This window comes from Plasmodium malariae (genome assembly GCF_900090045.1).
Source record: "Plasmodium malariae genome assembly, chromosome: 13".
Classification (NCBI taxonomy): Eukaryota; Apicomplexa; class Aconoidasida; order Haemosporida; family Plasmodiidae; genus Plasmodium; species Plasmodium malariae.
The window spans coordinates 1,453,906-1,467,796 of NC_041787.1; the positions used below are offsets into that span (position 1 = coordinate 1,453,906).

Genomic DNA, 13,891 nt, shown 5'->3' on the forward strand with positions numbered 1-13,891 from the left:
GCTTCCACTGTATTCCTTTTTTTTTTTTTTTTCTTTTTATACTTTTTCTTGTTTTTCTTATTTTTCTTATTTTTCTTATTTTTCTTATTTTTCTTATTTTTTTTATTTTTCTTGTTTTTCTTATTTTTTTTATTTTTCTTATTTTTCTTGTTTTTCTTATTTTTCTTATTTTTTTTATTTTTCTTGTTTTTCTTGTTTTTCTTGTTTTTTTTGTTTTTCTTGTTTTTCTTGTTTTCTTGTTTTTCTTGTTTTTCTTGTTTTTCTTGTTTTCTTGTTTTTCTTGTTTTTCTTGTTTTTCTTATTTTTTTTATTTTTCTTGTTTTTCTTTTTTGATAATGGACAAAAATTTTGTGGAATTAAAAAAATCAAGGTGTATGGTAAAATAATTTTAAAAAATAAGAAATCATTATGTTGTCAAAGAAACTTAAGTGCGCAACATGTAATTTGTGTAAAGGGGTATTACATAAAACAAAAATGAATAAAATGTGAGTCCAAAAAAAATGTCTTCACAAAGTATTAGTGAACAAAGCACAGTCAAACAAAGCAAAATTGAACAAACAAAATTCAATAAACAAAATTAAATAAACAAAATTAAATAAACAAAATTGAACAAACAAAATTAAATAAACAAAATTGAACAAACAAAATTAAATAAACAAAATTAAATTAACAAAATTAAAAAAACAAAATTAAATAAACAAAATTAAATAAACAAAATTAAAAAAACAAAATTACACAAAAAGGCTACTTTTAAAAAGGTAGTTAATTGTTAGCTTCCCCTATGCTACATATCATGTGTTAACCTGTAAGAAAAGAAAAACAAAATAAGAAAATAAAAATAAAAAGGCAATAAAATGAGGCATTTTTTTGGTATGTGTAAAAAGAAATTTCTTTTTTTTTTTTTTAATCCTGTTTGTTTCTTTATTTCACGTTAAATTATTTATATTACTTTATATTATATTAATTTTTGAAGTCTTTCATTTTTTCATTTTTTCGTTTTTTCATTTTTTTATCTTTTTATCTTTTCGTTTTTTCATTTTTTTATCTTTTTATCTTTTCGTTTTTTTATATTTTTTATCATTTCCAGTAATTTTAAAATGAACCTTTTCTTTGTATTTGTACTTCAACATTAATCGTTTTCCTAATTTTACTTCAAATAAATAAACATACATATATATATATATATATATATGCTTATGCATAATTGTCATTTTCTGTATTTATTATTATTTTTTTTTTTTTTTTCTTGTACATGGTTTAATAATGCATAGACAAATATGCGAAGAACAAAATGTACATGTATGTTCTCACATATACAAAACGAATATTGAATTATATACAGATATGTCCCTGTACATATTATTTTATGTGAGTATATGTTAGCATATGGAAGTGTCTGTGAGCTATATATATGTATATGTATCTGTTTTTTCTACAGTGTATGCTTTATTGTTAGAAGAAAAGCTTTATTATCCTTGTGAAAGGAACAGCAATACATAGGCAATAATTTATTTTTTTGTTTATATATATATATATATGTATGTATATTTGTATTTACTTGTAAAAATTTTCTAAGCAACAAAAGAATTTTTCCCCATGAGCATTCACGAAATTTGGAAATTAACAATTTTACATAAAAGTTAAAATGTCAACAAAGTAAAATAAATAAATTAATAAATATACGAATGAATAGATATATAAATGAACAGATTAATGAACAGATTAATGAACAGATTAATGAACAAATTAATGAACAGATTAATGAACAAATTAATGAACAGATTAATGAACAGATTAATAAGCACATACATAAATAAAACAACGCCTATGCGTACAAACGTAATCTGTTTGTAAATCTTCCAGAACTTAAGGCAAAAAAAAATGTCAAAAACGACCGTTGTATTTTATCATATTATTAATGATAAAGAAGATAAAAATGCTCAAAATGTTTTTTATATATCTAAGCCAATAAGTTTAATAACTTTAAATGACATTAAAAATGAATTTCCTCTCATAGGAACGTATCACTTCAGGTTCTTTTCATTTTTCAATGTGTGTGCAAATTTACGCATACATATGTGTATTGTACATATGTGTATTGTACATATGTGTATTGTACATATGTGTATTGTACATATGTGTATTGTATATATGTGTATTGTATATATGTGTATTGTATATATGTGTATTGTATATATGTGTATTGTATATATGTATATAATTACATATGTATATGAATTTTTTTTTTTTTTTTTTTTTTTGTTAATATGCATGTTACATTTGTAACTAGATCATGAAGAACAAGATGAAAATTTTATTTAACTTTAATATGTATTTGCCTACATGTATTTATTTATGCGGAATTATAAGCACTTTTTCTTTTTTTTACTTCACACAATTACATATCATGCATATTATGTTAATTTATACATAGATTTAAAATAATACATAACAATATTCCCGCGTGGGTTGATATTAATGATGAGTCCTCCCCTGTTCCTTGCTTCAATTCCTGCATATACGCAAAAGTATATATAAAAAAAAAAAGAAAAAAAAAAAAATTTAACAATGAACAGTTAATAATTAAAAATTTATATATAACAGTCAACAATTAATAATTAAGAATTAATGTTCTAAACACATATAGTGAATTCGTACACGCCCTTTTGCCAAAATGTTTTAAAAAAAGAAAAATTAATAATAAAAAGAAATATATCACATAGGTGCAACTGTATATGAGAACAGTAATTACTCATGAAATTAACAAAAATTAACGAGAATACGTTGACGTTTTTTTATTAATGCATATATTCTTCATCTGTGTCTACAATGTTATATGTACTACCAGCCTTTACACATTTTCAAAAATATTTCTTAAAAATCATTATTTCTTATAGGTTTTGAGACTAAGTTGGGTGGATTACAAATGGAACAAGCAAAATTTAAACGAGAAAATTTTAAACGAGAAAATTTTAAACGAGAAAATTTTAAATGATAAAATTATAAATGAACAAGGTGTAACAACAAAGTCGTATAATAAAACCAATAAAACAGTTTCTGAAGCAAAGGAAAAAAATATAGATGATAATGGTACTAATCATAAATCAAAAAGTAACATTGACATGTTATTATTTGAAACAACTCCCAATAAATCCAGTAATACAAATATAGGCGAGAAAAAAGGTATTTACACAAATATGCAAAAAAAAAAAAAAAATGCACACATAAGCGTTGTAAGGATATACCTATATATATGTGCATATATGTATTTATATATGTATATATATATGCTTATACGCGTTTATATATATGTTTTTATATATGTGTATATATATGTATGCATGTTTGTATTTATAAAATGAAATGTTAAGAAAATGTGCATAACTTTTACTATATTTGTATGTTTATGTTTTGGCGTTAACGTCAAATGAATTTTATTTTATTTTTTTTTTTATTTTCAGATAACACAAAAGATCAAAATTACTTTGATTTAATGTTTAATTAGATAATATTAACCTTTTTTTTTTTTTTTCTTCCCTTGGTTTTACCTTTCCTTTTTCCCTTTTTACTTTTTCGTATCCCTTTAATTTCTTTTTTTTTTTTATTCTTTTTACACTTGAAAATTTTAAAAAAATATTAATGCCATTGTGTAATTATTATTAATAATGTAAAACGTATCAGAATAATATAAATACATTTTTTTTTCATATTTGAATATATATGCGTATAAATGTGTATTCATATAAATATATATAAATATGAGTACATATAAATGTATGTGCATATAAGTATATAAATGTATGTGCACATTTCATGTTCTTGAATTATAAGCATCTTTTTGTTGCAATATAAAAAATATTTTTGTATTGAAATAAAATAAAATAAGATAAAACAGGATAAAATAGAATAAAATAAAACTTTAACAATTGAAGGTTTCATGCCTTAAGAAAAGCAGAAATGCGAGCATGATAGGTACAAAAAGGATTAAAAGAATAGTGCGCGAAATAAAAATAAGAACTATATGCCTAATTAAAAGCTCCACGTAGTAACAAATTAATTTTATTTTTTCTGTATTTTTTCCGCTTTTTTTTTCACATCATAGTATTATATTTTGGACACGCAGTAATCTATTTTGAAATATTGTCGTTTTCCTACTTTTTATGTGCGTTATGAATTTATGTATTTTGTACACATATTTATAATATACGTATATATTGTATATATATATTATATATATATATATGCACAAATATATGTACACATACATACATGCATACATACGTATATGTATCAAAGCGTTTTTAGTGTAATTTTTTTCGAGTTAATTTTATAATTTTGAGATATTTCATACTTTGAAGTGCTATTGTTTGTGTTTTTTACCTATGTTTTAGTTGGTAAATCATATGTATGTAATTGTACAAGTATCATTTTGTTTTATTTTTTCTATAGCTTGAATTTATTTTCGCACGAAAGTTTTGCCTTTATTTTGCGTTTGTTTAGCATTAGTTTCGCATTCATTTTGCATTTACCTTGCCTTTTTTTTTTGTATTTTTTATGTATTTATTTTGCATTTATTTTATCTTTTTTTTTTTTTGTATTTACGCAGCTTTTTTTTTCGTATTTACGCTGCCTTTTTTTTGTGTATATTTCTCCATTAATTACACATATTTTTTCTTTATTTTGTGTCCATTTTCCCCTTATTTTGCGTTCATTTCCCCCGTATTTTCTCCTTTTATTTTGCGTTTATTTTACACTATTCTACCGCCTAGCATCGACTATTATTTGTTCGTGTGCACGTAATATTTTCGTTCTTTGCGTAAATATGAACGCGTTAATATTAGTTGGGGGGTATGGCACACGTTTGAGACCATTAACCTTAACAACACCAAAACCGTTAATTAGCTTTTGCAATAAGCCAATTTTAGAACACCAAATATTCAATTTAGCAAAATGTGGAATAAGAGAAATAATTTTAGCTATTGCTTATAAACCTACTAATATAACAGATTTTGTCAACGAATTAGAAAAAAAATATGATGTAAAAATTATTTATTCAATTGAAGATGAACCATTGGGAACGGGAGGACCAATAAAGCTAGCTGAAAAATTTTTAAACAAATATGATGATTTTTTTGTTTTTAATTCAGACATTATTTGTACCTTTCCATTATTAGAGATGATGAACTTTCACAAGGAAAATAATTCTCCTTTAACAATTTTAGTAAAATAAACAAAATAACACTAAGGAAAAAAAAAAAAAATATATATATATATATATATATATATATTTATTTATAAAAAGAGAGATTGACGAATGTGTTACTATTTTCCTTGCACACACATGTCTGTGTATTGCACATTGAAATACCTGAACATACGCGCTTGCACCTTGCTTGTGCATGTAAAATTCTAACATTTTGACATTTTAATATATTAACATTTTAACACTTTAATATATTAACATTTTAACACTTTAATATATTAACATTTTAACACTTTAATATATTAACATTTTAACACTTTAATATATTAACATTTTAACACTTTAATATATTAACATTTTAACACTTTAATATATTAACATTTTAACACTTTAATATTTTAATATTCTAACATTTTAATTTTATTTTTTTATCTTGCTGCTACTATTTTGCTGTTACTACTTTGCTGCTACAACGTTGCTGCTACAACTTTGCTGCTATTATTTTGCTGTTACTATTTTTCTGTTTTATTTTTTTTTTTTTTTTTCCCTTCTTGGCAAGGTAAAAGAAGTTGAAGACCCCAGGGCATTTGGTGTTGTAATTACCGAGGATAAGAGAATTACAAAATTTGAAGAGAAGCCATTAGTGCCTAAGTCAAGTCTAATAAATGCAGGAATATACATATTAAACAAAAATATTTTAAATTATATTCCTATGAGAAATAGTTCTTTGGAAAAAGAAATATTTCCCAAACTAGCAAATGAGAATATGTTATATTTTTACAAATTAAATAAATTCTGGGCAGATATTGGAAAACCGTTAGATTTTTTAAAAGGTCAGGCGTTGTATTTAGAAGATTTAGAAGAAAAAACGAAAGAGCGAAAAATTTTATGCGATTATTTGTTAATATGTTATAGTATAAATGAAAAAGAAAATAATGATATACAAAATCATAGCAATAAAAAAAATTTATTTATAACTTTTGAAAATATAGAAGAATTAAATAAATTTTCTAAAAATAAAGATCATTTTTTTAACGATATACTACATTTTACAAAGGTTGAAGGAAATGTTCTAATATCCTCAAAAACTGTAATAAAAAAAAATTGCGTACTAGGTGATAATGTCGTATTAGGTGATAATGTAGTTATAGGAGAAGGATGTCGAATAAAAAATGCATGTGTAATGAGTAATTCTATTATTAACTCATATTCATATATTGAAAATACTATTATTGGTTCAAAATCAAGTATAGGAAATTGGTCGCGTATTGAAGGCTTATGCGTACTAGGGGAAAATGTTGTTTTAAAACCCGAAATTTTTCTTAATAATGCTTTTATTCTCCCATACAAAGAAGTTAATAACTCCATTTATGAGAAAGGTGCGATTATCATGTGATGAGGAAGTGGTAAATTAAGAACGCGAAATTGGACAGCATGTTTTAAAAAAAAAAAAAAAAAAAAAAAAAAAAAAAAAAAAAAAAAAAAAAATATATATATATATATATATATATATATATATATATATTTACGTAAGCATAAGTAAATATAAAAAAATGAATGATAAATTCATAAATAAATTAATTAAAAAAGAATAAGTGATAAATTAATAAATATATCCATATATCTATATATTTATAGTCTTCAATGTGAAGTTGAAAAGTTTTTAAAATTATATTATTACTATTCTTTCTTTGCCTTTTTTGTGTATGCTTTATAATACTAAGACTTTGTTTAATTAGTTTTTCTTTTTTCTATTTTTTCTCCCCCGTTGAATCCCCCCTATTAATTGTGTGTATACATGTATATTCTTATGTATGCCTGCACGTATGCATGTGTGCATATAAATGTGTAATTCTCTACATAAAAGGATAATGTTTAATAGCTTCCATTTGTGTGCATAACGTTTTTTTATAACTCCTCTAATGAAAACAAAAGCATTTTTAAGTATTAAAAAAAAAAAAAAAAAAAAAAAAGAGCTCAATGCGAATATGCTTATTTGTATTACTAAAATAATATACACATATACATATATATATACATATATGCATATATGTTTATGCATGGATGGATATATATATGCGCATGCATTTTATCTTTCGTACATTTCTTCGTCCGTTTATGCGAATTTATCTGTACAAACAGTACTTGGCGATTAATGTAAAAATGAAAGACTACTTAGCTGAATGCAACAAATATTTAAAATATGATAATCCAATAGTTATTGAAAATGAGGCTGAGGAGGAGGAGAAAGGTAAAAATTTGAAAGACGAAAAGAAGATAAAAGATAAAAATATTGTACGAATAATTCAAGAAATTCGAAAGAATTTAAAATCGAACATGTTATATAAAAATGACAATAAAAATGTTTTTTTCAATGAGCCTATTTACAATATTTTTCCAATGAAAAATATAAAAGAAAAAAAGATGGAATATATTTTTTACGTATCAAGATCAACTAGTGAAGACGATGTATTAACATGCCTTAGAAAAATAAATGAAATTATATTTGCTATGTATACAAAAAGTTTGGTCATAAAAAAAGAATTTCTCGATGAATTGTTAAACGTTTTTATGGAATTGTGTAGACAGGTTTTTCTTCTTAATTTTTAAAACGCCCATTAAAAGTGTGGGGTATCCAAATGAACATGTATTGCTACTCAGTGTTTACATGTTTGTTCTGTCATGCGTTAATATATCCTATGCCTCTATGTGAGTAAAGCATACATGATAAACGTGGGTTTGTTTATGCATATGCACAGGTTTCAGTTTCTTGCTTTCAAAGAGGGACCCTTCTGAAACAGTTGTTTAATTATAACATAATGTTGCTTACCCATTACCACAAATTAGTGCAGTAATAAAAAACGTATTAAAAAAAAAAATAAGTATAATTACAAATAAATTGTGCACAATATGCCCACCAAATGGGCATAAATTCGCATGAACACTATGCTACGTTGAGCGTATATTTAACAAATATCAAAAATTTTTATTTTGCTCTGCGAAAAAGACACGCGGAAGTGGAATACACGCAACTACTTCAAATTCTAATGAAAAAATATATCTGAACGCTTTATTCATTTCATTGTTACTTTTGTTAAAAAAAATGTTCAGATCATCTTTGGAATTAAATCTGAAGAAACAAATAAAACAAAACAGCTCGTTAAGTGCCCTACGCAATGAAATAGAAATAAAAAAAGATGCTATTAATTCTTTGAAAAATGAAATAGTAAAGACTGAAGATATGATCGAAAATGAAAAGATAAACTCAGAAAAGGAGCTATCGAAGGTATGGCCTTTGCGCAACAGTGCAAAAATGGAAGAGGAAAAAAAGAAAAAAGGAAAAAAAAAAAAAAAAAAGGAAAAAAAGCATTGCATAACTCTCAACGCAAAAGTACAATATGCATGATGAATGTTGCCTTTTTTATTTTATTTCGTTTCATTTCGTTTTATTTCGTTTCATTTCGGTTCATTTCGTTTCATCTCGTTTCATTTCGTTTCATTTCGTTTCATTTCGTTTCATTTCGTTTCATTTCGTTTCATTTCGTTTCATTTCGTTTCATTTCGTTTCATTTCGTTTCATTTCGCTTCATTTCGTTTTATTCCCTTTCGTTTCCCGTTATTCTTTTTGCGTAGGTGAATATAATATACCAAAACAAAATAGATAAGCTGAAAAAAAATAATCAAAGAAAAAAGGACGATTTCACAAGAATATTGCAATTATGAGTAGGTAAAAAAAAAAAAAAAAAAAAAAGCAAACAGTATTGCCTCCTTTATGTATTTTCTTCTTCTAAACGCTTCATCTACGCCTTTTTTTTTTTTTTTTTCAAAATATATAACAATGTTTAAGTAGTTTAAACAGTTGAAATACTATAAGAATAAAACATTTAATGTTAGTGTACACATAAAAAAAAAAAAAAAAAAAAAAAAAATGTAAAATGAAAAATTGAAAAGCTGAAGAATTAAAAGAATGAAAACTTAAATTGAGTTAAAAAAAAGGGGAAAAATGAAAAGCGCGCAGTAGAAATCAAGAATTGACGAAGAATGCTATGTAACATAAAAACGAAATATTTATACATTTACAAAAATTAAAATTACCTAAAAAGATTAAAACGTTTATAATTATATTTATATATACATGAATACATACGCACATAAGTATGTACAAACATAAATACAGACGCACTTACATACGTATTCATACATATGCCCATCAAACAGCAATTTATTACATGAAAATTAAAATAATAATTCTAAAAATAAGGCAGCTACAATAATTAAGAAACCATTACTTAGATATATAAAAAATGAACTTCCGTTATCTTTTCCACCCATATCCTGTTTCGCTATTTTTTCTTCAGAACCTCCATTCTCCGTAGTACCTTCAGGTGATTCATCATCATCATCTTCATCAGAGTTATCATCACCTGAAACTGTACCTTCCATGTTTTCAGTGTCCGCTCCTTCGACTGCACTACCACCTTCTCCTTCTTTTTTATTTTCTTTTTGTTCCTTTAATTCACCAGTAGTTGTTCCTTGGTCATTGATAACTACTACTTCGTCAGTTGAACTTTCATCTTTATTGCTTTTTGTCATTTCTTTACTTTCTTCTTCTTCTTCTTCTTTATTTTCATCTGTGCTTGGTACATCCGTTTCGGGTAATACGTCACCTAGGTATAATTCTTCCTCATCTTCTTCCCATTCAACGTTGCCTTGTTCTTCAGTTTTTTTCTCCTTTACAGATTCATCCCCTTCATTAGACTGTTCCTCCGTTACCCCTCCTTCCGCAGCGTCTGCTGGTATCTCTGCTGGTATCTCTGCTGGTATCTCTGCTGGTATCTCTGCTGGTATCTCTGTTGGTATCTCTGCTGGTATCTCTGCTGGTATCTCTGCTGGTATCTCTGCTGGTATCTCTGCTGGTATCTCTGCTGGTATCTCTGCTGGTATGTTTTCTGGTATCTCTGCTGGTATCTCTGCTGGTATGTTTTCTGGTATCTCTGCTGACACACCTGCTTGCACCTCTCCTTCCACTTCACCCGCATCATTTAGTCCCTGTTCATTTATTTGAATATTTTCCTCGTCCAGTTTATCCGTAATATTGCTTTTGTTTTCACCAACTCCTTTGTTTTCTGGTATAATATCGGTAATATGCTCCTCTTCCTCTTCTTCATCAACCTTTGGAACTACACCCTCTATATCAGAGTCTTTTGCTTGCTGATCATCTGTATATATAGGGCTTCCCTCATTTACTTCTTCGCTCTTTTTCCCGTCATTATCATTGACAGCTCCATCATCACCCATACCTTCACCAGCGCCTGTATCAGCACTGCTAGCTCCACTACCACTGGTCTCATTGCCCCCCCTTCCCTTAAAAATACTGAAGAAGGAAGAGGCCTGGTTACCGAACACCTCATCTTCGTTTTCATTCGGGCTTGAAATCATGGATGCCCTCTTCAAAGCGTTATCACTTTCACTGAACAATCTATCTAGGTTAAAGCTCTTTGCCTTTTCATACAAAGCATTATATTTTGAAGTTTTTTCTTGGATATATTTTTCCTTTTCGAATACCTGTTCATATCCTGAATTCATAATAACCTGAAGTTTCTGAGTTATTCTTTTGTTGTTGGTCCATGGTTCATTATTTAACTGTGCTATTTTGTCGAGGTAATCCACCAAGGTCGTTAGGGCATCTTGATTTTGTTCATTCTCTTTACTATCTTTCATTTTATGATAATTATGTTTTAATAAAATGCTCAAATTTTTTATGTTTAAAGGTTTTTTAAAACAATAAGATTTAATACAACTTGCTTGCATATTAAATATATTATTTTTTTCCATATACATAACTTTTAGACTATCAACTAAACTGTTTCTCATACTGATAATTCTTTGCTTTCGATTTGATTCATCTAACTTCTCTAATTCCTCTATATCCTTGTATTCATTATATATATTATTCTCTTCTATCTTATTATCATATTTCTTATCCTTAAAATCTATAGCTTTTACTTCTGGATGATATTTAAAAAATATATCAGCTGAAATCATTTCATTTCCTAGAGGGAAATCATCATAGGTTAACACAGGATCTTCATTTTCATCAAAGAGATCTACTACATTATTACTTTTTGCCTTTGTATATAAATTTGTATATTTCTTTCTTATTTTATCTATAGACTTTTCTACTACATCCAGTTTATTCATTTCTTCTTTTAAAATGTTTAGGAGCTGTTCTTGAAAAGCTGTTACATTAATATTTTCAATTTTCTCTGCCTCTAACGTTTCTGTAAGATATATATAATACAAATCATGATCCGCATTCCTTTTCATTTCGTTATATCTGTCTTCTAATAAATCCTTTATATCTGCTGCTTCATACTTTTTATTTAATATAAGTGATATCTTTTCTCCTAACTCGTTAAATATACTCGATTTTTTTGTTAACTCACCATTCATTTTTTCTAATAACAATGCTTTTGCTTTTTTTATTCGATCTGCTAAGTTTTCACTACCATTCATTATTTCATCCACTTCATCCTTTTCACTATTTACATCGTTACTTTCCAATCCTTGTTCTTTATCAGGCACTTGTTTTCCACCATTAGGGTTATTCTCTACCTCTACCCCTTCATCACTGGTACAAATAACATTTAAAGAAATATATGAATTGTTAATATAGCAATTATCTTTTTCGTTCAACTTAAATACCTGTAACTCGTATGGATCTATTAGACACTCTTTGTTATTATCACAAGATTTTTTTATATGTTCTGTTACATCTTTCATCTTTGTTGGACAGAAAGGGGAATGCAATAAAGCACTTTTTATACTTAATTTCCCATTCTTACATATTATTGGCTCTTCATTCTTATTCTTTATAAAAAAGAAATATTGTATGAACGTATCCTCCAATAAAAAGGAATTACTTAATAAACATGTTGTAGACGTTTTCACTTCATTTTGATCAGATTGCACACACTCATCTATTTCTATACTGTTTTTGTTTCTAAAAGACTGCGTTTTACTCTTAAGCACATAATCAAACATGTACAAGCACTTCTTATTATTCGTGCACTTCTTTTCTATCTCGTCAATGCACCTTTTATGGATTATTTCGTTATTCTTGTTTATGCACTGCACTTCACAGTGTAGTATGTACAGGCTTCCTTGTGTGCACCTGGTTGACGGAAAAAAAAAAAAAAAATAAATAAATAAATAAAACAATAAATGGGGGGGTAAACTGAATAAAATGTGCCAAAAAAAAAAAAAAAGGTAAAATTATTTTTAATTTCACTCGAACGTGTGTACATATATACAAGTGTGCATGTGCATTTGCACACGTCTGTGCTAATACTAATGCATATTGAACTGTGTTATTTCCTTACTTCAACGAGTTTTCCTCCCCAAACTTTAAAACATCACTATGTACATAACACCTTGTCAAGCACACAAGAAAACTTTGCAATATTAAAATAAAAATACTAAAAAAATTTATTTTCATTTTACTATTAAAGTATATAAACAATTTCTGTATATATATACATATGTATAAGGTATTAAACTGTAGATAAGAAAATTCAAACTGCTCAGGAATTTATATCACGGCTGTACAACGAAGCGAAACGAGAATCGAAGAATAACGTAAAAGTTTAAAGACGAAATAAGAAAAACTCTAAATGAGAAAAATTAAGGAAGAAAAATCAAAAATTAAAAAAATAAAAAATAAAGCGTAAAGAATAAAAGCTACTATTAAAACTTTATGCAACGAAAACTTCCATAATTTGAAGAATTCTTTTTTTTTTTTTTTTTTTTTTTAAGGTATAAAAAAAGGCTATTGTATAACCTTGTTCTAATAAATCAAAATGTATATAATAAAAGGTGCAACGGTATACTAACGGGCTTTTACAAAAAACCAGTGGCAAAAAACAGAAATGCTTCTATACTTTTTAACTTTATAATACAACTAAAAACATAAAATTGAAGCATCAAACTGTATATATATACATGCATTCGTGTAAATGTATATATACATATAAGCACATGAGTACAAATGTACATATATACCTAATATATATATATATATATATATATATTTATTTATTTATTTACAACTGAGTACACGTACACTTAAATATGCGTATAAGTGTACGTAAATAAATATACGTACAAATACGCACTTTTACGGACTTAAATGCGTTATACGTACTCGTTTGGGTAAAGCAAATCGAACTTAACGTAACACTACTATTAGCGCGAATGAGTAATATAATAAATTAAAAGTGTAAAAGTAATGTAATATAATCAAAAAGCTTTGACTAATGTTGGTGAATTACAATATTATACATATATAAAAATTCCTATATCAATATATATCAATATATATTACGTATACATGAGTGTACTTTTACTATAAGGGCATTTAGTGATTATATACATAAAATAAAATATATATACATGTATGTATATATTATATAAACACGCATGCTTCTTTATTACAATACATCATCTATTAATTCTTACGATTATACAATAACACGTACTATGAATAACACGTTGTAATTTTTGACACAATTGCACAAATTATGCTAATATTATATTTTATAGCTGTAACAGAGTAGAAAAAAAGAAAGGAAATGGAAGGATGAAAAAATGATGAAAAAATGATGAAGAAAAAATAAAAGAAGATATGGT

General features: G+C 26.1%; 4 protein-coding genes across 4 annotated transcripts; 3 read left to right on the forward strand and 1 right to left on the reverse strand.

Moving 5' to 3' along the window:
• Positions 1 to 1,881: 1,881 nt before the first annotated feature.
• PmUG01_13037900 (conserved Plasmodium protein, unknown function) lies at positions 1,882 to 3,505 on the forward strand (the record flags this gene model as incomplete). Its single annotated transcript, XM_029007368.1, has 4 exons — positions 1,882 to 2,033; positions 2,435 to 2,528; positions 2,898 to 3,183; positions 3,462 to 3,505. The coding sequence occupies 4 exons, from the start codon at positions 1,882 to 1,884 to the stop codon at positions 3,503 to 3,505; spliced, it is 576 nt and encodes a 191-aa protein (XP_028863764.1).
• A 1,317-nt stretch (positions 3,506 to 4,822) lies between these two features.
• PmUG01_13038000 (mannose-1-phosphate guanyltransferase, putative) lies at positions 4,823 to 6,599 on the forward strand (the record flags this gene model as incomplete). Its single annotated transcript, XM_029007369.1, has 2 exons — positions 4,823 to 5,221; positions 5,763 to 6,599. 2 exons carry the CDS (start codon positions 4,823 to 4,825, stop codon positions 6,597 to 6,599), a joined length of 1,236 nt encoding a protein of 411 aa, XP_028863765.1.
• A 767-nt stretch (positions 6,600 to 7,366) lies between these two features.
• On the forward strand, positions 7,367 to 8,926 carry PmUG01_13038100 (dynein-associated protein, putative; the record flags this gene model as incomplete). The annotated part of the gene is made up of 4 exons (XM_029007370.1): positions 7,367 to 7,792; positions 7,963 to 8,054; positions 8,315 to 8,489; positions 8,837 to 8,926. 4 exons carry the CDS (start codon positions 7,367 to 7,369, stop codon positions 8,924 to 8,926), a joined length of 783 nt encoding a protein of 260 aa, XP_028863766.1.
• A 513-nt stretch (positions 8,927 to 9,439) lies between these two features.
• Positions 9,440 to 12,701, reverse strand: P113 (surface protein P113, putative; the record flags this gene model as incomplete). The annotated part of the gene is made up of 2 exons (XM_029007371.1): positions 9,440 to 12,377; positions 12,586 to 12,701. The coding sequence occupies 2 exons, from the start codon at positions 12,699 to 12,701 to the stop codon at positions 9,440 to 9,442; spliced, it is 3,054 nt and encodes a 1,017-aa protein (XP_028863767.1).
• Positions 12,702 to 13,891: the final 1,190 nt, after the last annotated feature.